General features: G+C 44.4%; 1 protein-coding gene across 1 annotated transcript in view; it reads right to left on the reverse strand.

Annotated features, from left to right (window-relative positions):
* si:ch1073-416d2.4 (coiled-coil domain-containing protein 42 homolog) overlaps positions 1 to 27,083 on the reverse strand; it is a 56,939-nt gene that overhangs the window by 12,767 nt on the left and 17,089 nt on the right. Inside the window, exons 5-7 of the mRNA XM_068038265.1 lie at positions 14,582 to 14,664; positions 13,656 to 13,828; positions 7,791 to 7,901 (exon numbers count right to left, since the gene is read on the reverse strand). Of these exons, the coding sequence (XP_067894366.1) occupies positions 7,791 to 7,901; positions 13,656 to 13,828; positions 14,582 to 14,664 (367 nt within the window). The remainder of the gene's footprint in view (positions 1 to 7,790; positions 7,902 to 13,655; positions 13,829 to 14,581; positions 14,665 to 27,083) is intronic.

Here is a 27,083-nt window from a genome sequence, read left to right on the forward strand (position 1 = left end):
TGACTCTCGTACTCTATTTTCCCCTTCTTAATCAATCCCTTGGTCCTCCTTTGCTGAATTCTAAACTGCTCCCAATCCTCAGGTCTGTTGTTTTTTCTGACAAATTTGTATGCCTCTTCCTTGGATCTAATGCTGCCTCTAATTTCCCTTGTAAGCCATAGTTTGGTTACCTTTCCCATTTTACTTTTGCGCCAGACAGGAATAAACAACTGTTGCAGTTCATTCACACACTCTTTGAATGTTTGCCATTGCCCATCCACCGTCATCCCTTTAAGTAACGTTTCCCAATCCATCATAGCCAACTCGTGCCTCATACTCTCGTAGTTTCCTTTATTAAGATTCAGGACCCTAGTCTGAGAATCAACTACGTCACACTCCATCTTGATGAAGAATTCGATCATATTATGGTAGCTCATCCCCAAGGGGTCTTGCACAACTGGATTGTCAATTATTCCTCTCTCATTACACAATACCCAGTCTAGGATGGCCTGTTCTCTAGTTGGTTCCTCAACGTATTGGTCCAGAAAACCATCCCGTATACACTCCATGAATTCCTCCTCTACGGTATTGTGACTAATTTGATTTGCCCAATCTATATGCAGATGAAAGTCACCCATAATTACAGATGTTCCTTTATCGTATGCGTCTCTAGTTTCCTGTTTAATGCCAGTTCCAACATCACCACTACAGTTTGGTGGTCTATATACAACCCCCACTAAGGTTTTTTGCCCCTTAGTGTTTCTCAGCTCTACCCATACAGATTCCACATCATCAGAGCTAATATCCTTCTTCACTATTGCATTAATTTCCTCTTTAACCAGCAATGCAATTCCACCGCCTTTTACTTTTTATCTGTCCTTCCTAAATACGGAATACCCCTGGATGTTCATTTCCCATCCCTGGTCACCCTGCAGCCATGTCTCCGTAATCCCGACTATATCATTCCCGTTTACATCTATTTGCGCAATTAATTCATCCACTTTATTGCGAATGCTCCACGCGTTAAGGCACAAAGCCTTAAGGCTTGTGTTTTTAACATTACTTGTCCCCTTCCCACTATTTTTCACTGTGGCCCTGTTTGATTCTGGCCCTTGATTTCCCTGCCTATCACTTTTCTTATTCCCCTTACTGTCTTTTGTTCTTGTCCTTGATCCCCCCTCCTCTGACTCCTTGCAAAGGTTCCCATCCCCCTACCATTTTAGTTTAACCCTCCCCAAACACTCTAGCAAATACTCCCCCTAGGACATCAGTCCTGGTCCTGCTCAGGTGTAACCCGTCCAGTTTGTACTGGTCCCACCTCTCCCAGAACCGGTCCCAATGTCCCAGGAATCTTCCCCCTCACACCATCTCTTCAGCCACGTATTCATCCAATATATCCTGCTATTTCTTCTCTGACTTGCACGTGGCACTGTTAGTAATCCCGAGATCACTACCTTTGAGGTCCTACTTTTCAACTTACTTCCTAACTCCCTATATTCTGCTTTTAGGACATTATCCTTTTTTTTAAACCTACACTGTTTGTACCAATGTGTACCACGACCACTGGCTGTTCACCCTCCCCCTTCAGAATGTCCTGTAACTGCTTTGAGACATCCTTGACCCAAGCACCAGGGAGGCAACATACCGTCCTGGAGTCTCCTGTGGTTTTTCTTTCACTACTGGGGGGGCACCTACCACCTTCACCCCCACCAGATCATTACCTAGGAGCAAGTTAACCCTGTCCACAGGCAAACTAGGAACAATCTCTGCAGTCACCAGTCCCGAAACTAGGTTGCACTCCAGGTGCACCTGGTGTACAGGTACATGCATACACTGCCCTCCAATACCATTCACCACCATTCTGGTGCTCACTGCACTCTCTGGGGGAAAGGTCAGGCCTTTTCCCAGTAAAAGGGATCTAGTGGCCCCGTGTCCCTGAGAATCACTATGGGCTTGCCTGCCCCACTCAAGGGGTATGGGGTTACTTTCCCTTCAGACACAAAACCTTGATAACCCTCAGGAATCTAATAAATTTCCCTGCACTTGCAGCCGTAAGCTTCCTGGGTCTCACTCTTACTGCAGTTAAATCCACAGTTGTTCCATCAGGTTCTCTTCTTCACTGAGCGGGTGTGCCTGATAAACCCCACCGGTTTTCCCTTAAGTTTCCAGCAGTCAGCTTTTAAATGCCCTGCTTTATTACAATGGAAGCACACAGGTCTCCAGGTCTCACTCTAGCTCACAGCACCTTCCTTTTTGGCTGGAGGAGGGCCCCCCCAGTGTCTCCAGCTTTCTTTTCTCTCCCAGGACTGCCTGGGCTTCTATCATTTTCCCACCCTTTGTCCTTTTCGGATTTGTGGTGGTGATCAGGAAAGGTTCTCCACTGGGAAACTGACTTATAAATTAAAGCAAACTCATCACCGAGGAAGGCTGCTTGCCGGGCTCTCGGAACATGCTGCTCCTCTACTTGGGTCTTTATGGAAAGTGGGAGAGTGTTTTTAAATTACTCTAACAGAACTACTTCCCTGAGATTCTCATAGCTGAGCTGTACTTTAAGAGCCCTCAGCCACTGGTCAAAAGCCAGCTACTTACTTCTTTCAAACTCCAGATAAGTTTGATAGCTTGCTTATTGAGGGTTCTAAACTTTTGGCGATAGGCTTCGGGTACGAATTCATATGCCCCAAAGTTCATAATTTGATGAACTCTCACCTGGCAACAGGGAATAAACCTTATAGGCTTTTCCAGTTAGCTTGCTTTGTAGTAAGAGACCAGGTCTCAACTGGCCATTTTATCTGCCTTGCCAGTTTCTCAAAAGACACAAAAATGCCTCCACATCTTGCTCATTGAATTTTGGAATTAGTTGAGTGCGTTTTGGCAATTTTGTACCTAGCCCTGAATTATGCCCCTCCATATTGGCCATGCTTTCACTCGGTTGCCCCCTAGTTAACTCAAGCCGCCTCAGCTCTCTCTCCAGCATACATCCGCGATACACACATGCAAATAGGGAGAGAAAGAACAGAAGAAAAAATAAAGTGGAAAGGTTTGAAGCAATCTCTGAAGAGGGAGTTTTGTTACTGTGCTTCAAGCTCGCTTTAGAGTCCTTGATTGTATGTCGATCTTGCTTTTCGTTGGGGCCCAATATTCTTCTTAAACCTTGTTCACTGTAAGAGACATTTCTCTCTTGGGGTCCACGTGTCTTCAGTGGGTTTTGGAGTTCCTTGAGAAAGAGATGGGATCAGACAGACAGGAGGTCTTCTTCAGTCCAGGAGCATTCTGCTTTCTGGGCTTTCAGTTCAAACTGCACAATTCAGAAGACAAAACCCAGACTGCCAAACAGGTTAGTCATGTGACTGGTTTGACTAAGCCTGTGGATTGTATTGGAGCAGGGGATAGCTCCTTTGTTCCAAGCAGTGTCTGTTTATATGCAAAAATGTCTTTCCAACCAAGGGTCTGGCAACCCCTGGTCACAGGCCTTCTCTTCTTCCCAGCAACAATTTAAAATTTAATGTCCATCTGGCGAAATTAATGTGCCTCATTCTTGGCAGGTGGGGGCCTGCAGGACACCAACTTTTACAGAAAAGTCACTTCGACCCAACATCACAGATCTCCACCCACTATTATGAGCACATCCTCTTTACATACACATACATTGGACAGGCCCAGTCAAATAATCCAGTCTTAAATGCTCCTTTGAAGTTTAGCATCTTGAATCTATTGGTGGAATTTACAGCTTCAGCAGAGTACAAAATGGACAGTAGCAGATGGGCCACCTGTTACAGACCCAGCTTAGTTTTCCTTTCATTGACTTCAATGTTCAGTGATTTAACATCAATGATATTTTTCCCTATCCCACTAACCTACCCTCCCTGCCTATGGGTTGCATTCTTTCAGTTACTTGGATAGTGCAACTAATTCTGTGCCACAAACGTGTCCACAACCAACATCCATATTATTTGACAGGAAAAGCAGTTTTATTTCGAGACAGCTTAGTTTGCTCCATCAGGGTACTTCGGGGGGAGGGGGGGCAGGCTCTCCAACATTAGCAATGTTGTTAGCTGTATGTCGCAGGCGGTGGCGCCATTTTTAAAGCGCTACCGGCTAATTTAAATTTTTAAAGTTATGCCCCCCCTCACTGTACTGATTAAAAAATCTGCCACCCCTTTTCCACACCCCAATAAACAATAAAATTCATTATCTGCCCTCTTCCCCACCCCCCCACCGAAGCACTTACCTTCCACACTTGACTTTCACCCCACCCCCACAAACTGAATAAAGTGCACAGGTCACCTCTTCCCACCATCCCCTACACTAATGATGTAAATTTGACCACGTCCCCCCGCCTCTGCCCTAAAAATCTTAAGGTCTCCCCTTCCCCACCACTGCAGCGCCTGCTTTACCCCAAACGGGAAAGTGAAGTAACCCGAGTGCCAGACGCTGCTCAGAAGATCACACCCCGACAGTAAGACCGATGTCAATTTTATTTAAATGTATGCATTCTACTAATGTGAATATTTTAATCCGGGTCCCGTCGCCCAGCGGGTGGGAGGGCCGCCTTGGAGCCTCACCGTCACTGGGAAAATCGGGCCCAGCCCCCACCAGCGTCGGGCTCCGTGGCGGGTCACTGCCGGAACAACCTATGCCCCCGCACCCCCCACCACAGAGCCCAATGTCGGGAGCTCAGTAAAATGCCAGCCATTGAGTTGGAATACCTCACAGTGAGCTGAAAATGACTCCAGGTGTAGTGAACCAATAATGAATGACTCCAGGTGAAACATGGCGAACTCTGAAGGACTTCTGTCTGCCCCATGTTTCGTTACCCACTTGTTTGCTCATTTGACCTGAATACCTGCACATCCACCACTGAATTCACACAAGTAACTTCTGACCTGTCTGCTCGTTCACCCTGAATATGTACTTTCATACTCCAGGAACTTTATTGGCCTCTGCCACAGCACCACCATCTCCAAAGACTGCAGTCGCATAAATTGTTCTCAGACCACACTGTTTCCACATTCCAGTCTTCACAAATGTTCTCAGTTTTAGCTCTTCCTCTCTCCCTCCAAGGCCATAGCTCCTTTTACTAACACCCTCCCACTCTTCCTTCTGACAGCAGGAACTCTTCCCACCTGCATCCTTCCTAGCTTGACTTTTGACCTCATCTTCTCTCTCGACTGACCATGTTGCAGAATTCTCAGGCAGCCTCCCCTGCAACCCTACCTCCAATCCAGTATATTTTATCTCTTATCTTCCTGTAAATCCTAGGCCTTAAAAAAGGGAAGAGATAAACACAAAAGAAATGTCTGCTCCCAACACACAACTTGACACATCAAGGCCGGGATTTTACAAAGCTCCCAACGTTGGGCTCCGTGGCGCAGTGGGGGGGGGTGGCAGAAGATCATTCCGGCAGTGGCCCGGCACGGAGCCTGACACCGGGAGGCCCGGGCCTGATCTTCCCAGTGGTGGTGAGACTCTGTGGCGACTCCCCCACCGCTGGGCGGCAGGACCCAGATTAAGATATTCAAATTAGCAGAATGCATACATTTAAATAAAATTGACTCCAATCTTACCATTGGGCCGCGATCATCTGAGCAGCGGCCGGCACTCACACGCCTTCACTTTCTTGTCTGAAGAAAGCAGGCGCTGCAGTGGTGGGGAGGAGGATGAGGCCAAATTGACATTATTAGTATAGGGCATGGTGAGAAGGAGTGACCTGTGCATTTGTTCAGTTTGAGGGGGGAAGATCAAGCGTGCAAGGTAAGTGCTTTGGTGGGGCGGGGGGGGGAGTGGTGAGGGCAAGTAATGAATGACATTGTTATCTGGGGTGGGAAAGGGGCGGCAGATTTTTAATCAGTACAGTGGGGGGGGGGGGGGTATAACTTTAAAAATTGATATTAGCTGGCCGGGCTTTACAAATGGCACCAGCGCTTGCGCACAGGCAGCGGACGCCATTGCTAGTGTTGGACAGCCCGCCCCTCCATGTGATTGGGAGGGTGGCCCAACCGGCATATTATTGTGGGCCACTGCGAGGAAGATCGCGATGGCATGGCGGCGCACGGCCTGCAGATGCGGGCCGCCATTATTCTCGTCCACTGCCGCTCCCAGCAGCGAGTGCATAAAATTCAGCCCCGAGAGTGTATATTGTTATGATCAGGTGAGGAGGAGTCGAAAGGCTCCCCTCTTCTCCCTCTCTTTATCTGACCATAACAGGGTTTATTTCTTTTAAACAGTTAATGTGCTTACCAATTTAGTAAGTGTTTAACCCTTTATGTGCAATGATCATAAAAGAACCAATCGGACAGGTTTTCTTGAGTTTAAGCTATAAAGGGTTTAGTTTATTGTACTTAAAATCAAACCCGTTCTAAGTAAAATAATAAACTACGCTCTGACTTTCATGCATACACACACGAGAATCTCACACACAAATAGGATACAGAGTGAAGAAGGATAGTTTGGTTGGATTAGAGTCCAGAATAAATAAAACAATATACAGTCTGTAGAGTCGGGGTAATTCAATTGTCTTCCAGCTGAAATCGTGGTCCTGAAGTTTCTGCTGGTAGAGGTGGCGAGCTGGTTCAGGGTTTTCTTGGAGACTATGATGTAGATGTTTTTTACCCTAGAGTGTCTGTCTGCAGCAATGATAGACTTGGATGTTTTGCAGCCTGCAGGCAAGGTTTGAAACTTAGTGTTCCCTAGAGAGAGAGAGAGAGAGCGAGAGCGAGCGAGAGAGCAAGACCAGGGTCCTGCACTGGTTAAAACCTCAGATGCTTGTCTGATGTATCCAAAAGGAACTCCAAGTTTTCACACAGATGGAGAGACTGTCACATGATTGTCCTAGTGGATCTCATTAAATTGCAAAAGAGAATACAAGTCTAAGAATCCCAATCTCTCGCAGGTCTTATTATTTAAATATTTACTCCTTGAGGTTCATCTTCACTAGTGTTAATGTTCCAAGATGCCTTTGAATGTCTTGCTAATGAAGGTGATACCAGCTAGCTCATTCAATGTTCAAGCCATTGTTCTGGATGAGGGCCATTCAGATATGCATCTCCACCTCAATCCCTTGGAATGTGAGGTGTTTCAATGCAAATTGCAGTGGCCATCTTAGCTGCTTGCATTTTTAAAAGTTGACTTTAGGTTTCCAGATTTCTTTTTAAAAGTTTAATTTAGGTATTCAACTGATGATTTTGAATTCATCATTCAGCATAGCACGTTCATGATATCATAAACAAATCGCACGCAGCTTCCTCAAATTTTCTGTCAATTAATTATGGGGAATGCACCTGCAATATTCCATATTTGTTCTTGGTGGGGCAATAGAAGAACATATGTGGAACCCACACAGAGACATTGAAAATATATCAAAACAGCACATTTACCGATGGCGTAAGATTCAAATAATAAAACTCAGACCGAATGAAACAAGCATCACATTAAGAAAAGTGCACAAGAATCATACTGAAAGGATGGAGAGTGACAGAAAATGAATTCATTAAAGAAGCAGAATCAGGGAAGTTGTCAAAATTGTTAATATTTTTGGCTGCAAACCATGCCAGGGAGATGGACTATATTATAGTACACAGTGTTTTGTACAGTATAATGGTCCAGTTGTTATAAAACGATACATCCTCCACCCAATGTTAAACCACAGGTTTTAAACTTGGTTTAAAAATTAAGCTACAAAATTGTTTTTCCACTTATAACTTCACATCTTTAGTAAGTGATTCAAATGCCTCATATAGTTACGAGTAAAATTTCTTGTACTTTCTTTGTTACTGCCATTTCTTTAATTTTCTCCTTAATTACCTTTCACTTACCTGGTGAATAAAATTGCCTCGGTGTAGATTTAGTTTCAGTTCCATCTGTTTGTTCCTCTCCTTTATTTCATCACATTCCATTCGAAGTTGTGAAAGTTGACCATTCATCATCTATTTAAAAACAAAGATTTTTAGATGTTAAGCCAGTCAAAGGGACTCATACAACTAATACTGTAATGAATATTTTCATTTACCATAGTGAAAATAATTGAACAGCTCTGTTTTAATACAGAATTGAATGTTTACCAAGATGCCGGGGTCAAAATATTTGTAGAGATATGTAAAAATAACCAACTGGCACAGAGAGAGAGAGCGAGAGAGAGAGAGCGAGAGCGAGTCAGACCACCTAAGAGAGCACAGTAATGCAGAACATAGACAGACCATGGGAAAGCCTGATATTACAGAGCATGTGATCTAACAAAATGAGAGGAAATATACCTGAAAGATCTCAAGGGAGACTGGGTTAAAAAAAAGACTATGAGGGTTATTAAGGTGACAGAGAACAATGGTGATAAACATAGAGCCAATAGTGGAAAAGATGAATAAAAGGACAGAAAAAGTCCACTGAACAAATGACTGCAGCAACAGACCTCACTGTGGCTTGGCATTCTTCTGACATAAGAAATCGGAGGAGGAGTAGACATACAGCCCCTCGAGCCTCCTATGCTTTTAGATGAAACCATGGCTGACCTTCGACCTCAATTTCACTTTCCTGCCTGATCCCCATATCCCTTAATTCCATAAGAGTCCAAAAATCTTTCAATATCAGCCTTGAATATACTCAACGACTGGGCATTCAGAGCCCTATGGAGTACAGAATACCAAAGATTCACAAACCTCTGAGTAAAAAAATTTCTCCTTATCTCAGTCCTAAATGGCCAATCACTTATCCCGAGACTACGGCTCCTAGTTCTAAACTCTACAACCAGGGGAAACAACCTGTCAGCATCTGCTGTCTTAAACCCTCACAGAATCTTATATTTCAATGAGATTACCTCTCATTCTTCTGAACTCCAGAGAGTATAGACCCATTCTACTCAACGTCTCCTCATAAGACAATCCTCTCATCCCAGGAATCAATCTAGTGAACTTTCGTTGCACCCCATCTAAGGAAAGTATACCTTTCCTAAAGTACAGAGACCAAAACTGCACATAGTACTCCAGGTGTGGTCCCACCAAAGCCCTGGGCAATTGCAGCAAGACTTCCTTACTCTTATACTCCAACTCCCTTGTAATAAAGGTCAACATACCACTTGCCGTCTTAATTGCTTGCTTTACCTGCTGTTCACAATCTATATAAATGATTTGGATATGGGGACCAATTATAATATTTCAAAACTTGCTGATGACACAAAACTAGGAGGGAATGTAAGCTGTGAGGAGGATGCAAGGAGGCTTCAAGGGGATTTGGACAGGCTAAGTAAATGGGCAAGAACATGGCAGATGGAATATAATGTGAATAAGTGTGAAGTGATCCATTTTGGTAGAAAAAAACAGAAAGGCAGAGTACTTCTTAAATGGTGAGAGGTTGGGAAGTGTTGGTGTCCAAAGAGACCTGGGTGGCCTTGTTCATGAGTCACTCAAAGCTAGTATGCAGGTGCAGCAAGCAATTAAGATGGCAAATGGTATTTTGACCTTTATTACAAGGGACTTAGAGTATAAGAGTAAGGAAGTCTTGCTGCAATTGCCTGGGGTTTTGGTCCTTCATTGCACGGGGATTTGAGTACAGGAGTAAAGATGTCTTGCTCCAACTGTGCAAAGCCTCAGTGAGACTGCACCTGGAGTATTGTGTACAGTTTTGATCTCCTTATCTAAGGAAGAATATATTTTCCATAGAGGGAGTGCAACGGAGGTTCACCAGACTAATCCCTGGAATGGTGGGATTGTCTTATGAGGAGAGATTGCAGAAACTGGGCCTGTACTCTCTAGAGTTTCGAAGAATGAGAGGTGATCTCATTGAAACTTACAAAATTCTTACAGGGTGTGACAGGATAGATGTGGATGGGATGTTTCCTCTGGCTGGTGAGCCTAGAACCAGGGGACACAGTCTCAGAATAAGGTGCAGGCCATTTAAGACTGAGATGAGGAGGAATTTCTTTACTCAGAGGGTGATGAATCTGTGGAATTCTCTACCCCAGAGGACTGTGGAAGCTCAATCATTGAGCATGTTCGAGACAGAAATCGATAGATTTCTGAATACTAATGACATCAAGGGATATGGGGATAGTGGGGGAAAATGGAAAAAAGAGGTAGATGATTAGCCATGATTTGTTTGAATGGCAGAGCAGGCTCAATGGGCCGAATGGCCTACTCCTGCTCCTATTTCTTTTGATCCTATGATAATTTAATGTTTGGACGCACTTGCATCAGGGGAGGCTGGCAGTGAGTCAGAAATTTGAGAAAAGTTACTGGATCAGGCTTTGCTGTGGCTTTTTAACTCATCCACAGCATCAGCATCAGCATCTCACTTGTCGATTAATGGAGCAGGCGGGCGTGATCAAAGTCCGGACCAGAAAGTTAAAGGCTCTCTATTTAAAGGGATCCTGGCAAGCTTCAGCATGGATTCATCATAGAACTGTCAGGACAGACGGTGCAAGTGCAATGATGGAATCACCATGTGGGAAGGCTGCCTCCCCAGTTTTCTAAGACATCCCTGGAGGCTATGCTGTGGAATGTAAGGAGTAACAGAAAAACACTCTTTCCAACAGACAGGAGAAAGAGGCTAGCCTCGGAAGCCAAACAGGTGTGCCTGGAGGTGGCTCAGGAGGTGTGGTATCTCGCACATGGATGCAGCACTGAAAGGGCAGCTCCATCCATTCCTCTCTCTTGAGGCACCTCTTCACGTCCCCATCTGAGCAGCCATCACTGACACTCACCTTCATCTTATTGCCATTTCACACCCATCCCTCACAGTCACCCTCCACAAATATTATCATTCCATCCCATTTCTCACACTCCTAACTCTCTGCTTTCTCTCCTTGCAGAAGAGAGCACAGAGCTCCAGGGAGAAGCAAAGAACTGGAGGTGGCCCTCCGGTACTAGCCACCCTGACCAGTGCAAAGGAGGAGGCGATGGAGATCAGCAAAGTAGCAGAGTGCATGGCCTTTGGAGATAGAGAGATAGGGGTCTCCTAGATACTTGGTGACAGAATTAGATAGCACACAGCCACATAGCACACAGTACTCAGTCATGCTGAACTGACGTCACCAGTAACTGAAATACCATCATCTGCACAATGACGACTTTGAACAGTTTCCTCTTGTTTAATTCATGTCTTTCATCTCCCGCAGATCCTGCAACGGTCATTCAGAAACTGGTGTGGGAGGAGGCCAAGCAGTCCTCAGTGAAGGTCGCACAGTCCGAGGAAGCACGAATCATGCGCACCTTCCACCCGTTCAGATACACACAACTCAGCAGAGTCTGAAAGCAGGTAGATATGTTGTCACATGGTGAGCTACACATCACAAATGAGCAGGAGAAGGTGTTGGAGACCAGGGCAGCATTGGGAAGCCCCCGTTGGAGGGCACAAGACTCTCCAAGCTCTGCTCACCTGAACAAAGATGCTGAGCCTCTGGAAACCTAGGCACTGGCATTTAAAGTCAGAATGCAGTGTTAAATCTTCAATCAATTGCCACTTTGCATATGACAATTGCCGACCTGCCTGTTCCACAGGAGATTCTCGCATTCCTTGAAACACGCACCAGTTAAATATATGGAAGTCAGTAGGCTCCACATTGCTGGTTGGTGCCTTCAACATTAACAACAACAATATCAAGAGCTAAGGGAATAAACGTGACAAAATCAGTAGTGGAGTCCCATTAGGCAGTTGTTGTTGCCCTCAGGTTAACACCTCTGGTAACTCCTGCAACCGAATAGGCCCCAGATGTATAGGCATTCGCCTTTCTTCTGGACGCCAGCCTACAAGGTTGAGAGGGGGGTGCAGATGCTAGGCAAGTCTGCACCTCCTAAAAACAATGCCTAGGCTACGCAGCAAACAAAGAAAGGTAACCTTTCGGCTTGGCATTGGCCTTCACAGCCATCAGCAAAGATGCACCAAGAGAAACCCTACCTAAATGGATTGTTTGCTGCATGTCCATCATCTTTCGTAGATGGAAGGATGCCAGCCAGTAGAGTAGGATCATGCTGGCATTTTTGTAGTTTTAACTTCCCCTCCACATGCACTGACAGCCAGCAACACCCCCCCCCCCGCCCACCCCTCAACCTTGCAGTTTAAAATTCCCCCCTTTGTTTTCTCTTCATAACTTACTTTCCCACCAAATCAGCAAATTTGGATACATTACACTTGATCCCTTCATCTAAGTCATTAATATAGATTGTAAATAGCCGAGGCCACAGCAGTGTTCCTGTGGCACACTAGTAACAGCCTCACAACATGAAAATGACCCGTTTATTCGTACTCTCAGGTTTCTGTCCTTTAACCAATCCTCCGTCCATGCTAATGTATTACCCCATATCTTTCATGTGGCACCTTATCGAATGCCTTTTGAAAATTCAAAATACATCCACTCGTTCCCCTTTATCCACCCCGCTAGTTATATCCTCAAAAAGCTCTAACTCTAACATTATTTCATTTTCAGAAAATCATGTTGACTCTGCCTGATCTTACTGTGCTTTTCTAAGCGCCCTGTTACCACTTCCTTAGTAATGGATTCTAGCATTTTCCCAGCAACTGATGTCAGGCTAACTGGCTTGTAGTTCCCTGTTTTCTCTCTCCCTCCTTTCTTGAATATCTGTGTAGCATTTGCTAGTTTTCAATCTACTGGAACCATTCCGAAATTTAGCGAATTTTGGAAGATCACAAGCAGTGTATCCACTATCTCTCCAGCCACCTCTTTTTGAACCCTAAGATTTAGACCGTCAGGTTCAGGGGATTTGTTGACTTTTATCCCATTAATTTCTCCAGTACTTTTTTTTTACTAATATTAATTTCTTTAAGTTCCTCACTCTCATTAGATCCTTGGTACCCTACTATTTCTGGTATTTTTTTTCCTGTTTTCTGCTGTGAAGACTTGATAAAATTCTTTTTAACGTCTCTGCCATTTTCTCATTCCTCGCTATAATTTCTTCTGTCTCAGCCTCTAAGGGACCCAATGTTTACTTTCACTATCTCTTCTTTTTTACATACTTGTAGAAGCTCCTACAATCTCTTATGTGTCTGGCTAGTTTACTCTCATATTCTATTTTTTCCCCTCTATCAATTTTTTGTTCATCCTTTGCTGGTATCTAAAACTCTCCCAATCTTCAGGCTTACTCTACTGTTCGCAATATTATAAGCATCTTCTTTTAACACTATCCTTAATCACTTCAGTTATCCATGCATGGACCACTTTTCCTGTGGAGATTTTATTCTCAATAGAATGTGGATTTGTTGAGAAGTCTGAAATATTTCTTTAAATATTCACCATTGCTTATCTACAGAATCCAATTTCACAATCTACCTCTTACCTATGCAATTAGCTTTCTTTAAATTCAATACTCTAGTTTTGACATGTCTCATTTTAAGTCATAAATGTCAAACAAGAAGATTTTAAAAATGTAAATGCTGAAAATCTGAAATAAAAACCTGAAAATGCACAGATCAGTAAGCATCTAAAGGAAAAAGACAGTTTCATTTCTGGTGAGACCCTTCCAAGCCAAACATTAGCTTTTTTTTCTTTCAGATACTAAATGACCTACTTAGCTTTTCCATCTATTAAACAAAGTTAGTAATATGGCATCATTGGATTGATAGAATGCATAAACATATTTTTGGTCTCTCTTTATCTCCATGTGCCCGAAAATTTCCTGTAAACAGATTGATAAAATAGTTTTGGCAACCCATACAACAGTTAATAAAACCCATACAAGTTTTGTGGTATCATATTCTTGACGCAGACTTTCCAAGTTGTGCTGGCGCTGTTCCATCTCATCTGACAATCTGCTCAGATTATTTATCAAATTCTCATTGGTGGCTCCAAGGGTTTCATGCTTTCGAATGATACTCATCACCAGAGATTCTGCACCATACTCCAAGTAGTCTGGAAGATATAACAAGATCAAAGCAAGAATTGCAATTGTTCATAGCTACTTATAACAAGCAACAAACTGTTATAATAACTATTATATGTCCATAAAAGAATGAAATTGCATTCAGGCAATCACTTGCTGTCGGTTCCTTCTAATCATTTAAATGCAATGCCTTAAAACCGCATTTCTCAATGTTAAAGATGACAATCAGCTTCTGGCAGGTGGCCTTTTAAGATATGTAATTTTGAAAATTTTCTTTTTCAAAACATTTATGTTGTTTCCCTGGGTAGTCTTCTGGTCTCTCAGCAAAGTTACTGCAGGAGGCCGATAGAACCCCTTCAGAGCTACTGGTTTTCAGTTCATTGTAGCTTAGAATAAGGGTCTTAAAGGGTATGCACATATAGGCATGTAGGGAAAAAAACTCAAAAGAAACAGAAGCAGTGACAGAAAGCAATCTAACCACCTTTGTTTTATTATTAACTGGAGGAAGACAGGAACTGAGCTCAGTGTGAGAGAATTTACTGTCCATCTTCACACCAAAGATAGCAAATGCATGTAATGGCAGATTTCCATGAAGCTGAAAACACGCAATTAAAGTGAAGACATATAAAGGAGTGTGTTTTTTTAAAAAACAGGTTGGGGTAGTAATTTGTACAGGAGGAATTTCTCCTTGCCTTTCCTTCTCATTCAAAAAGTGAACATTTCATTTAAGTTTATACAAGAATAAAAATTTCCAATTTTCTAACTATAAACGCTGTACTTACTTTCAGGCAAATTATCAATGACCTCCAGGAGGTAATCTTCATACACTTTGTATTTTGACACCTTTCTCTGTAGTTTCTGGTGCCTGTAGATGGTTAAAAAAGTGACTATTCAATTGAAAAAAAAACCTGCTATAGAAAGTTTACCAAAAGAATAGAATTCAATCAAAATCATCCAATAATTTGAATTAAGCAATCCAATAATTTGAATTAAGCAACTGATCTAAAAATAGACTGTATTCAATTGTCTCTGTAATATAAACCAGGAGATCAGAAAAAAGATGTCCGAGTGCAGGCCAGGAAGAACATGACATTATATCTCGCTCTGTTTGAATAGGTTAACAAAAATGTGTTAGGGAGTAAAAAGGGATGTAATATATGAAAACAGCACAAATAGACCGTTTCTTTGTAATGGCTGCTGCTTTAACAAAAACAACTTGAATTTATATAGCGTCCTTAACCTAATAAAATGGCCCAAGATGCTTCACAGTAGCATTATAAAACAAAATATGGCACTGAGCCAAATAAGGAAATATTAGATCAGATGACTAAAAGCTTGGTCAAAGAGCTAGATTTTAAGGAGAGTCTTAAAGGAGGAAAGCGAGTTAGAGAGGTGGAGGGAGAGAATTCCAAAGCTTAGGGCCTAGGCAACTAAAGGCACGGCCACCAAAGGTGGAGCGATTAAAATCAGGAATGCTCAAGAGGCCAGAATTAGATGAGTGCAGATATCTCGGAGGGTTGTGGGGCTGGAAGAGATTATAGATATAGGGAGGGGTGAGGCCATGGAGGGATTTAAAACAAGGATGAGAATTTTAAAATCAAAACGTTACTTGAAAGGGAGCCAATGCAGGTCAGCACACACAGGGGTGATAGGGGAACAGGACTTGGTACCAGATAAAACGCAGACAGCAGAGTTTTGGCTGACCTCAAGTTTACAAAGGGTACAATGTGGGAGACCAGCCAGGAGTGCATTGCAATAGTCAAGTCTAGAAATAACAAAGGCATGAATGAGAGTTTCAGCAGAAGATGAGCTGACACGGGGGCAAAGTCGGGCAATGTTAGGAAGGTGGAAATATGCAGTCCTAGTGATGGCGCAAATATGGGTTGGAAGCTCACCTCGGGGTCAAATACGACACCAAGATTGCAAACAGTTTGGTTTAGTCCCAGACTGTTGCCAAGGAGAGGGATGGAGTTGTTAGCTAAAGAACGGAGTTTGAAGCTGGGAACAACGGCGTTAGTCTTCCCAATATTTAATTGGACGAAATTTCTGCTCATCCAGTACCAGATGTTGGATAAACAGTCTGATAATTTTGCAACAGTGGAGGAGTCGAGAGAGGTAGTATTGAGGTTGAGAATGTACTAAGTGTACATGTGAAAATTAACATTGTGCTTTTGAATGATGTCACCGAGGGGCAGCTTGCAGATGAGAAAGAATGTCGACCAAGGGTAGATCCTTGGGGAACAGGGGTAACCACGTGGGAGCAGGTAGAGAAGCCATTTCAAGTGATACTCTGGCTATGATTAGATACACAAGAATGGAACCAGACGAGAATAGTCCCACCCAGCTGGACAGCATTGGAGGAGAGCCGTATGGTCAACCCTATCAAAGGCTGCAGACAGGTTGAGAAGGATGAGGAGGGATAGTTTACCTTTGTCATAGTCAAAGTCATTTGTGACTTTGATAAGAGCCATTTTGGCACTGTGGCAGGGCCAAAACTTGATTGGAGGGATTCAAACTTGGAGTTCCGGGAAAGATGGGAATGGATTTGGGAGACAAAAACACATTCAAGAACTTTGGACAGGAAAGGGAGGTTGGAGATGGCGTGGTAGTTTGCAAGGACGGTTGGGTCAAGCATTGGGTTTTTGAGAGGGGTGGCGACAGAACATTTAAAGGGGATTTAAACAAATTTAAACAAATAAAGCTAAAAACACTGAAAATTGTTGGTAAAAACCATAAATGATAAACACTGCAGTCAAATTGAAAAGGGAGATCCAAAGTGTGGGTATATTTGCCTCTGCTTGCTGGGGAAACTGGTTATATTTGCACTAAATCTTTCACATTAGCAACTGGAGAGGAGAGAGTGGGGAGGGGAGAGGAGAGGGACGGGGAGGGGAGAGGAGAGGGACGGGGAGGGGAGAGGAGAGGGACGGGGAGGGGAGAGGAGAGGGACGGGGAGGGGAGAGGAGAGGGACGGGGAGAGGAGAGGGACCGGGAGAGGAGAGAATGGGGAGAGAGAGACAAAGGGAGAAGGGACAGAGAGAGAGGGCCGACAAAGGGGGGGGGGCGACAAAGTGGGGGGGGGCGACAAAGTGGGGGGGGGCGACAAAGTGGGGGGGGCGGCGACAAAGTGGGGGGGGCGGCGACAAAGTGGGGGGGGCGGCGACAAAGTGGGGGGGGCGACAAAGTGGGGGGGGGGCGACAAAGTGGGGGGGGGCGACAAAGTGGGGAGGGGCGACAAAGTGGGGAGGGGCGACAAAGTGGGGGGGGCGACAAAGTGGGGGGGGGCGACAAAGTGGGGGGGGGCGACAAAGTGGGGGGGGCGACAAAGTGGGGGGGGGCGACAAAGTGGGGGGGGGCGACAAAGTGGGGGGGGGCGACAAAGTGGGGGGGGGGCGACAAAGTGGGGGGGGGGCGACAAAGTGGGGGGGGCGACAAAGTGGGGGGGGGCGACAAAGTGGGGGGGGGCGACAAAGTGGGGGGGGGGCGACAAAGTGGGGGGGGGGCGACAAAGTGGGGGGGGGGCGACAAAGTGGGGGGGGCGACAAAGTGGGGGGGGGGCGACAAAGTGGGGGGGGGGCGACAAAGTGGGGGGGGCGACAAAGTGGGGGGGGGCGACAAAGTGGGGGGGGGCGACAAAGTGGGGGGGGGCGACAAAGTGGGGGGGGGCGACAAAGTGGGGGGGGGGTGACAAAGTGGGGGGGGGTGACAAAGTGGGGGGGGGTGACAAAGTGGGGGGGGGGTGACAAAGTGGGGGGGGGGGCGACAAAGTGGGGGGGGGGCGACAAAGTGGGGGGGGGGGCGACAAAGTGGGGGGGGGGGCGACAAAGTGGGGGGGGGGCGACAAAGTGGGGGGGGGGCGACAAAGTGGGGGGGGGCGACAAAGTGGGGGGGGGGCGACAAAGTGGGGCGGGGGCGACAAAGTGGGGGGGGGGCGACAAAGTGGGGGGGGCGACAAAGTGGGGGGGGCGACAAAGTGGGGGGGGCGACAAAGTGGGGGGGGGCGACAAAGTGGGGGGGGGCGACAAAGTGGGGGGGGGCGACAAAGTGGGGGGGGCGACAAAGTGGGGGGGGCGACAAAGTGGGGGGGGCGACAAAGTGGGGGGGGCGACAAAGTGGGGGGGCGACAAAGTGGGGGGGCGACAAAGTGGGGGGGCGACAAAGTGGGGGGGCGACAAAGTGGGGGGGGGGACAAAGTGGGGGGGGGCGACAAAGTGGGGGGGGCGACAAAGTGGGGGGGGCGACAAAGTGGGGGGGGCGACAAAGTGGGGGGGGCGACAAAGTGGGGGGGCGACAAAGTGGGGGGGCGACAAAGTGGGGGGGCGACAAAGTGGGGGGGCGACAAAGTGGGGGGGGCGACAATGTGGGGGGCAGAGAGTGAGGTTGGGGGGATGACACAGAGAGTGGGTGGACAACACAAAAAGCAGGGGGGGGGGAGGCGAACGCCACACAGAGGGAGGTGGAGAGACTGACAGAGAGAAAGCCAGACAGACAAACAGACAGAGAGAGAGAAGTGGGAGAGAGCGCGATCAAGACCATTCCTGACAATGGATATCTATCCGGAATACCTCGCATTGCTACAAGAAGTGTCCAGGCAAACATTGACTCCTTGTGCAAGCAGAAAAAGCCAGGTGTCTCACTAAATCAGTGTCCAACATAGTGACCAGAAAGTAAGTCAATAAATTAGTCTACTCATTTAAAGCTTCTTCACAAAAATGCACCTTTAATGTTGTTTTGATTAATAGTGAGATACATTTTTAATGCCTTTATCTTTTCGAAAATGTCTCACTAGCCCTCTATGTAAGACAAAAATTGTAATGCGGCCCCCCACACAAAAAGGTTGGACAACCCTGCTTCAAGTCTGTAACCTTGTGTTTTAAAATAACCTAGCAGCAAAAGTAATTGCAAAAGTAATTTGCATTGGCATTGCATACTATTTTGCTTGCTAACGTTCGCCAGAGCTGGCGGGCAGCCATAAAGACAAGGCTAAAATGTGGCGAGTCGAAGAGACTTCGTAGTTGGCAGGAAAAAAGACAGTGGCGCAAGGGGAGAGCCAACTGTGCAACAGCCCCGACAAACAAATTTCTCTGCAGCACCTGTGGAAGAGCCTGTCACTCTAGAATTGGCCTTTATAGCCACTCCAGGCGCTGCTTCACAAACCACTGACCACCTCCAGGCGCATATCCATTGTCTCTCGAGATAAGGAGGCCCAAAAGAAATAGCTATTACAGTTGTGCAGCTCTCCATTGATATTTGTATGCTTAACTATTTATAGGGAGAAATGGGTTTTAAATTGGACGGCATTAGATTGGATATACACTTTATATACAGATTAATTGTCCCCATGTTGTGGCTGAGTCAATAATTTTGTCAAATGTCCATGGTGCAACATGTTGGTGCCTAGTCCTGTCATTAATCTTTCATTAGTTACTAAACACCTCACATCCATTGTTTTAAGAAATCCTTGATCCCAGCCACCCAACAGAGGTGATCTGTTTGTGAACACGGAGGTATAATAGAGACAGAAAACATTCACTGACACTCAGGTTTTTAAACAGAAAGCAGACAAGCTTTCTCCCAGATTCAGGAAGTTAGGATGCAGGAGACAAGTTATTTTGTTGGCCCAGGAAAATGACACACTGACATAGGGAAGTTCACCAAGTTGTACCATTACACAAAGATAAATTATACAGATTGACATGGAGTGTGTCTGAATGTAACTGTTGTTGTATAAAAACGCCTAATTATTTGTTCTGGCCTCATCTCACTGAAGTTTAAACCGTCAACCTACTGTAAGATTAGAGAAGTACACACAGAGACACATGCAAAGGACACAATATACAGTTTGCATGTCAAGGGAGCCCATTATTATTGCCCTGGATTAAGCTATTGTGGAAGTAGATATTGAGCAGTAAACTCCAGTATATGAGGGACTGGAGATGAGGTTGTGGGAGTGACTGATGCCACTGAACCCAAGAAAGTATCTAACTGAAGACGTAAATTTATAAAAGCCACTTTCTTTTCCTTCTAGGTATTGACGTTATCTTTTCTGCACAATGCAAGATATGCTGATAGCGATTTAAAAGTTTGTCAGTGCTTGTGATTTAGGTGGTCCATGTGCTTTGCTGGTGTACTTCCCATGTGTCTGCTGAACTTTGATGAAGTAGCACCAGTAGGTGGCAGCATAGCCAACTAGTGAGCTGGCTGAGATATAGAAAGGCCATTAACCATGATGGATTTGCCTCAGGTGGGAGTCACCTTTGCTGGGCTCACTGCAATAGATTTGAGTGATGGTGTAAAATGGGTGATAGGGAGGCAATGGAACTAATTGGGAGAGATGTGTAAAGCAGACCACCGACTCACCAGTTTTACACTATTGTTCAAAGTCAACTTTTTTTTAATTTTTCATGAGATGTGGGTGTCGCTGGCTAGGCCAGCATTTATTACCCATCCCTAATTGCACTTGAGAAGGTGCCCTCTTGAACGGCTGCAGTCCATGTGGTGTAGGTACACCCACAGTGCTGTTAGGAAGGGAGTTCCAGGATTTTGACCCAGCGACAGCGAAGGAACAGCAATATAGTTCCAAGTCAGGATGGTATGTGGCTTGGAGGGGAACTTGCAGGTCATGGCGTTCCCATGCATCTGCTGTCCTTGTCCTTCTAGATGTTAGAGGTCACGGGTTTGGAAGGTGCTGTCGAAAGAGCCTTGATGAGTTGCTGCAGTGCATCTTGTAGATGATGCACACTGCAGCCATTGTGCGTCGGTGGTGGAGAGAAGGAATGTTGAAGGTGGTGGCTGGGGTGCCAATCAAGCAGGCTGCTTCGTCCTGGATGGTGTCGAGCTTCTTGAGTGTATTTGGAGCTGCACCCATCCAGGCAAGTGGAGAGCATTCCATCACACTCCTGACTTGTGCCTTGTAGATGGGGGAAAGAGGCTTTGGGGAGTCAGGAGGTGAGTTACTCACTGCAGAATTCCCAGCCTCTGTCCTGCTCTTGAAGCCACTGTATTTACATTACCCCCACTGCTGTTACAAGCAGTACTTAGTGTCATTTGTGCAAACTATATGATGGTGCAAAAGTGATGCTAGTATAAGTGATGCCAACTGGCTACTCCATACCACTGCCAGAGGGCATTTCCTAACCTAAGCATAGAAGAGTGGATGTCTATGAATTCCTTCTTCTCGGTTGCCTCCTTGTATAGTTGAGAGCCATGATCCCCTACTGAAAATCTTTCTCTGTTTAATTGATTATCGGTGCGTTCTCGGTCTGGTTGGTGAAAGGCGCATTTTGTTTCACACAAATATTGTGCATTCCACAGCTGAGTTAACAAACCTTTTGACAGTCAATCAGGTAAATGGCTTGAGAAGTCTTAGATGATCCTTATGGTAAATTTGTCCTGACTGATGGATTTTTTTTTACTCATACTAGCAAAATCCCATTCTCAGAAAGCTAAAGCTATAAACTGCACATTCCCATGAATAGTTAGCTGGTCATTAATTGGGATTAAAAATAGCCATTTATCCCATTTATTTCAAACAAAGCAAAATATAGCCCTTAATTACTGTGTTAAGAGGGCCTACTCTCCAATATGTAACAACAGTAGCCTGGGAATTAAGTGCCGGAGCAATTGTTGAGGAAATCTTTACTGGGACGCCGTAAATGGCTCCCATCGAAATTGCACGAGATGCTTGGTACCTGCCCGAATGTTTCCTCTCCACTTTGAGCAATTGAGGGACAGGGACTCCCGTCGAGTTGATATGTTGGATTTCTTCAGGGATGGAGAATGTCCCTATGGTGTTTCCTCTGCCCTCCTGGGAGTCTTTTGCCTTGGTGAAGCTCAGAGAAGAGCAATTACTTTGGGAGCTTGTTGTCAGGCACCCGAGTGACATCGCCAGCCCAGCGAAACTGATTTTGGGTGATGAGCATACTGGGCAGGATAAGGCAAAAAAAAGGAAAGCTTGTGTCAGATACCTGAAGCTCAAGACAGCAAAAAGTCTAGATGAGTATAGAAAGTGGAGAGGTGAACTTAAAAAGGAAATCAGGAAAGCAAAGCGAGGGCATGAAAAATATTGGTAAGTAAAATCAAGAGAAGTACAAAATGTTTTATAAATACCTAAAGAGCAAGAAGATAACTAAGGAAAAAAAGAGTTGGACCTATTAGAATCCAAAAGGGTAACCCATGTTTGGAGGCGGAAGACATGGACCTGGTTCTGTATTAATATTTTGCGTCTATCTTCACAGAAGAGGAGGACAATGCAGAAATTATAGTCAAGGAGGAGGACTGTGAAATATTGGATGCGATAAACATAGTGATAGAGGAAATTGTAAAGGATTTAATTTCTTTGAAAGTAGATAAATCACCAGGTCTGGATGAAATGTATCCTAGGTTGCTAAGAGAAGCAAGGGAGGAAATGGCAGAGGCTCTGACCATCATTTTCTAATCCTCTCTGCTAACAGGCGTGGTGCCAGAAGACTGGAGGACTGCACTGTTGTTTAAAGGGAGAGAAAGGAATAAACTGAGTAATTACAAGTCAGTCAGCCTAACCTCAGTAGTGGGTAAGTTATTGGAAACATTTTTTGAGTGACGGTATATGTCGACATTTAGAAGGTATGAATTAATTAACGACAGTCAGTGTGGATTTGTTATGGGAAGGTCATGTCTGACTTACTTGATTGAATTTTTGTGAGGAAGTGACAAGAAGGGTTGATGAGGGTAGCTCATTTGATGTAGTCTACATGAATTTCAGCATGGCTTTCGACAAGGTTCCCCATGGCAGACTGGTCAGAAAAGTAAAAGCCCATGGGATCTGAAAAAGCGGCAAGTTGGATCCAAATCTGGCTCACTGGCAGGAAACAAAGGTTAATGGTCGATGGGTGTTTTTGTGATTAGAAAGCTGTTTCTAGTGGGGTGCCACAGGGCCCAGTACTCAGTCCCTTGCTTTACGTGGTATATTTCAATGATCCAGACTTAAATGTAGGGGGTGTGATTAAAATGTTTGCAGACGATACAAAAATTGGACATGTGGTTGATAGTGAGGAAGAAAGCTGTAGACTACAGAAAGGTATCAATGGACTGGTAAGGTGGGCAGAAAAATTGCAAATGCAATTCAATCTGGAGAACTGGGAGGTAATGCATTTGGGGAAGCCAAAGAAAGCAAGGGAATACACAATAAATAGTAGGATATTGAGAAGTATAGAAGAACAGATGGATCTTGGAGTGCTTGTCCACAAATCCTTGAAGGTAGAAGGACAGATAGATAAGGTATTCAATAAGGCAAAGGAGATACTTTCCTTTATTAACCAAAGCATAGAATATAAAAGCAGGGAGGTCATGCTCGAACTGTATTAAACACGAGTTAGGCCACAGCTAGAGTGCTGCGTACAGTTCTGGTCACCACATTGCAGGAAGGATATGATTGCACTAGAGAGGGTACAGAGGAGATTTACGAGGATGCTGCCAGGACTGGAAAACTTTAGTTATGAAATAAATTGGACAGACTGGGTTATTTTCTTTGGAACAGAGGAGGCGGAGTGGAGATTTAATTGAGGTGTATAAAATTATGAGAGGCATAGATAGTGTGGATGTAAAGGACCTATTTCCCTTAGCAGAGAGGTCAATAATCAGGGGGCATAGATTTAAAGAAACTGGTCAAAGAATTAAAGGAGAGTTGGGGAAAACCATTTTCAGCCAGAGAATGGAGGGCATCTGCAATTCACTGCCTGAAAGAGTGGTTGACGCAGAAACTTTCATTCCATTTAAAAAAATAGTTGGACATGCACTTGAAGTGCCATAACCTACAAAGTTACAGACCAAGAGCTGGAAAGTGGGATTAGGCTGAATAACTCTCTATTGGCTGGCACAGACATTGTGGACCAAATGGCCTCCATCTATGCTGCAAATTTTTCATGTCTCTTCCATGTTTCTCGTAATCCAGCAGCCTGGACTAATGATCTAGAGACATGAGTTCAAATCCCACCATGGCAGCTGGGGAATTTAAATTCAGTTCTTTAAGTAAATCTGGAATCAAAAGCTAGTATCAGATTGCTGTAAAAACCCAAGCGGTTCACTAATATCCTTCAGGGAAGGAAATCTGCCGTCCTTACCCAGTTCTTAACGTCTCTCTGAAATGGCCTAGCAAGCCACTCAGTTGCATCGGGATGGGCAATAAATGCTGGCCAGCAGCACCCACATCCTGTGAATGAATTTTAAAAATTGACTTGACACCATAGAATACATGTTGTATAGAGTAGTTGCATTATTAGAAAGTAGAATATTCTAATTAAAATATGTGCACTCGCACCTGGGGGAAAAGCCATCTGCACTGCTGGAGCCTCTGGTTAGGAGCAGAACCATGTCAGCCATGGTTCAGTTGGTAGCACTCACACCTCTGTGGCAGAAGGTTGTGGGTTCAAGTCCCACTCCAGGACTTGAGCACAAAAAATCTAGGCTGCCATTCCAGTATAGTACTAAGGGAATACAGCACAGTCAGAGGTGCTGTCTTTTGGATGAGATTTTAAACCAAGGCCCTCTCAGGTGGATGTAAAAGATCCTATGGCACTTTTTCAAAGAGCAGGGGAGTTCTCCCCAGCGTTCTGGCAATATTTATCCCTCAATCAGCATCACTAAAACAGTTATGACATTACTGTTTATGGGAGCTTGCTGTGCACAAATTGGCTGCCACATTTCCTAGATTACAACATTGACTACACTTCAAAAGTACCTAATTGACTGTACAGCTATTTGGGACATCCTGAGGTCATGAAAGGTGCTATATAAATGTAAGTCTTTGTTTCTTTTAGAAGTAAAATTAAGCTGTGTCGAAAGTGCCTCTGTTTTGTTAAATATATTTTTTGAAGATTCATTTTTGAAAGATTGAAGAAATGTTAAACTTTGGGGTTTTCAAAGTGGGTCATGCAAACCCCACTTGACTTTGAAAAACAGTCCTTGGAAATGTTTTTTTTTTTAAAAGGGGCACTGAGAGGTCTTTGAGGAAAACAAGCCTTTCTGGGAAACCACTTGACTTGCAACAACAACAACAAGCCTTTCCGGGAAACTACCTGACTTCCAGCTCTATTAACAATGGAGAACTCTGGACACCTGGAGAAGTTGTTTCCAAAGAAGTGACAAGTCAAAATTGATGGAGATCAAAAGGTTGACCTCCTGTTGTCGGTTTTGCTTTTGAATTGTCTTGAGTTGGGTTTGAACTGTATAAAAATAGACAGAACTTTCAAGGAGAGAAGAGAATTCCCAAGGAAGGAATGAAGACCACAACCCAGCTCAACTTTCCAGCAACGCAAAGACCCCGAGAAGTCCACTGTGACAACTCATCTCGTCTCCTGTCTTTGAAGAAAAGCCTTCTAAATTAATTCTCAACGCCGTCTGGAAAGAACTGTTTTGAAAGATCCCAGTGACCCTTCTACGTGTACTTGGAGGCCAGACTGTATGCCAGTTTTGGAACACAACATATCTCATCTGCTGTTTCTTCAAAAATCAGCAAGTATTCAGCTCATGTGTTTTTTTTTTGTCTGTAATGAGCTCTGAAAACAAAAATCCCTTTATTTTGCCGGTTAACCGGGGTGTGTGTGAGTGTGCGTGAGGGGCTAAAGTAAAAAGGGAACTTTAATATTTCAATCTGTGTGTTTATGCTTCACTTCATTATTGGTTGAGACTGGTTTTATAATAAACTGATAATTTTGTTTTTATTAAAGAAACCTGGTTGGTGTGTTTTGTTCTGGGATAAAAATAGAGTCTATGATTGACCGTATTGGTAAGTGGGAAAAAATGTAAATATATGTTGTGGCCCGTGGAGAAGTAGAACTAGAATAAACAGTGAAATAAAAGCAAAATAGAATAAACAGTGCCTTAGTTGTAACAGCACAGTCATGGTTGCCTTGATATTTAGGCAAGTTTATCCAGTGAATAGTTGGGCCTTACAGACTAAGATGTTTTTCTTCCTCTGGGCATCTATAAAATAAACAAGGATGAAATGCAACTACAGGCCTGCACTCCTGGCTGCTTCAAATCATCATGAAGGAGTCTTGCTAAAAAACAAAAGCTCTTACATTGCCTGTTTAACTTTCAGCCTGACCCAGGGAGCCTTGCAAACCTTCTGGTCTGTGGGAGTTCAATGGACAGCCCCACTCACACTTTTTAAGAAAGCCCCGAGAAAGCCTGAGAAAAGCACAGGGAGGAGGGAGACCTGATGAAATTGGTTTCCATCACTTTTCCCTCATCACTACACCTGGGGAACATAGATTCCTCAGTAAATGAAGACAGAAAATCAATACTCATATATTTGTAATTGTCACTGGAGGACAGGAGCAGGCACAATGGAATACTCATGGTCTTGGGTCTCTCACTCACTCTCTGCCATCTGTACTCCAGTGAACATTGGCTAGTAATTTCTATTTTTTGGGCTCTACACAAATGAATTGCATCAGCTCCAGAGGTTTCTTCAGTTCATTCCAATACATCATCTAGCTATGTTCTGCCTATCTCTTGACTTTTAATCATCCACTTTTCCAGACCATATCACTCCCAACAACATTCATTGTGGTCTCTAATAGTGTTCCGACAGAATACAACTTTTATCAGGATTTTCAGTCTCATCAATTCTCCCTTATTGGACATTTTTCTTGGCAAATTATTTTCAGAATATTTCTAGCACCATAATTTAAACACTTCCAGTCTTCTTCTCCAGTGTTTCATCGCCAGTGCACTCTGCCTGTCGATCACTTAGCAGGCATCCATAGGGTAAAATCCACCCTAATCACTAGAGTAAATCCATCCTATACTTTCTAGTAAAGGACAATGAATTGCAATCAGGATTGGAAACTTCTGATTTTCTTACCCCCCTGACTCAAGGTACTGAGGTCAAATCGTGCACTCCCACCTCTACCCTACCTGAGATCAGCTAATAGCTTGGATCAAGAATCGAACCTGAAGCCTTCATGCACTCTAAGGCTCCATATGACACAAGACAGTGCAGTGACCCACTCAGCAACCAGGTAATTTTTCTACAAACTACAGAAATGCAAGAAGATGGAAAGAGCATGACAAAGTGCAGATTAATTTTAATTTTTTTAAAATGAGGATAGCATTTGAGTCAGCTGTTCAATGAAAAATTGCAGCCTCTCTGTTCATCACAGGGCACACAAGAAGTGTACTGGAGACATAATACTGTATTGCTGTACATAGCAATAGAATGAACACAACATTTTCTTGATTTTATTTTTGTTTGAAATATTCCTGGAAGAGGATTTAAACACTTTTGATGAAAAGTGAAAC

Source organism: Heterodontus francisci, chromosome 9 (assembly GCF_036365525.1).
Source record: "Heterodontus francisci isolate sHetFra1 chromosome 9, sHetFra1.hap1, whole genome shotgun sequence".
Classification (NCBI taxonomy): domain Eukaryota; kingdom Metazoa; phylum Chordata; class Chondrichthyes; order Heterodontiformes; family Heterodontidae; genus Heterodontus; species Heterodontus francisci.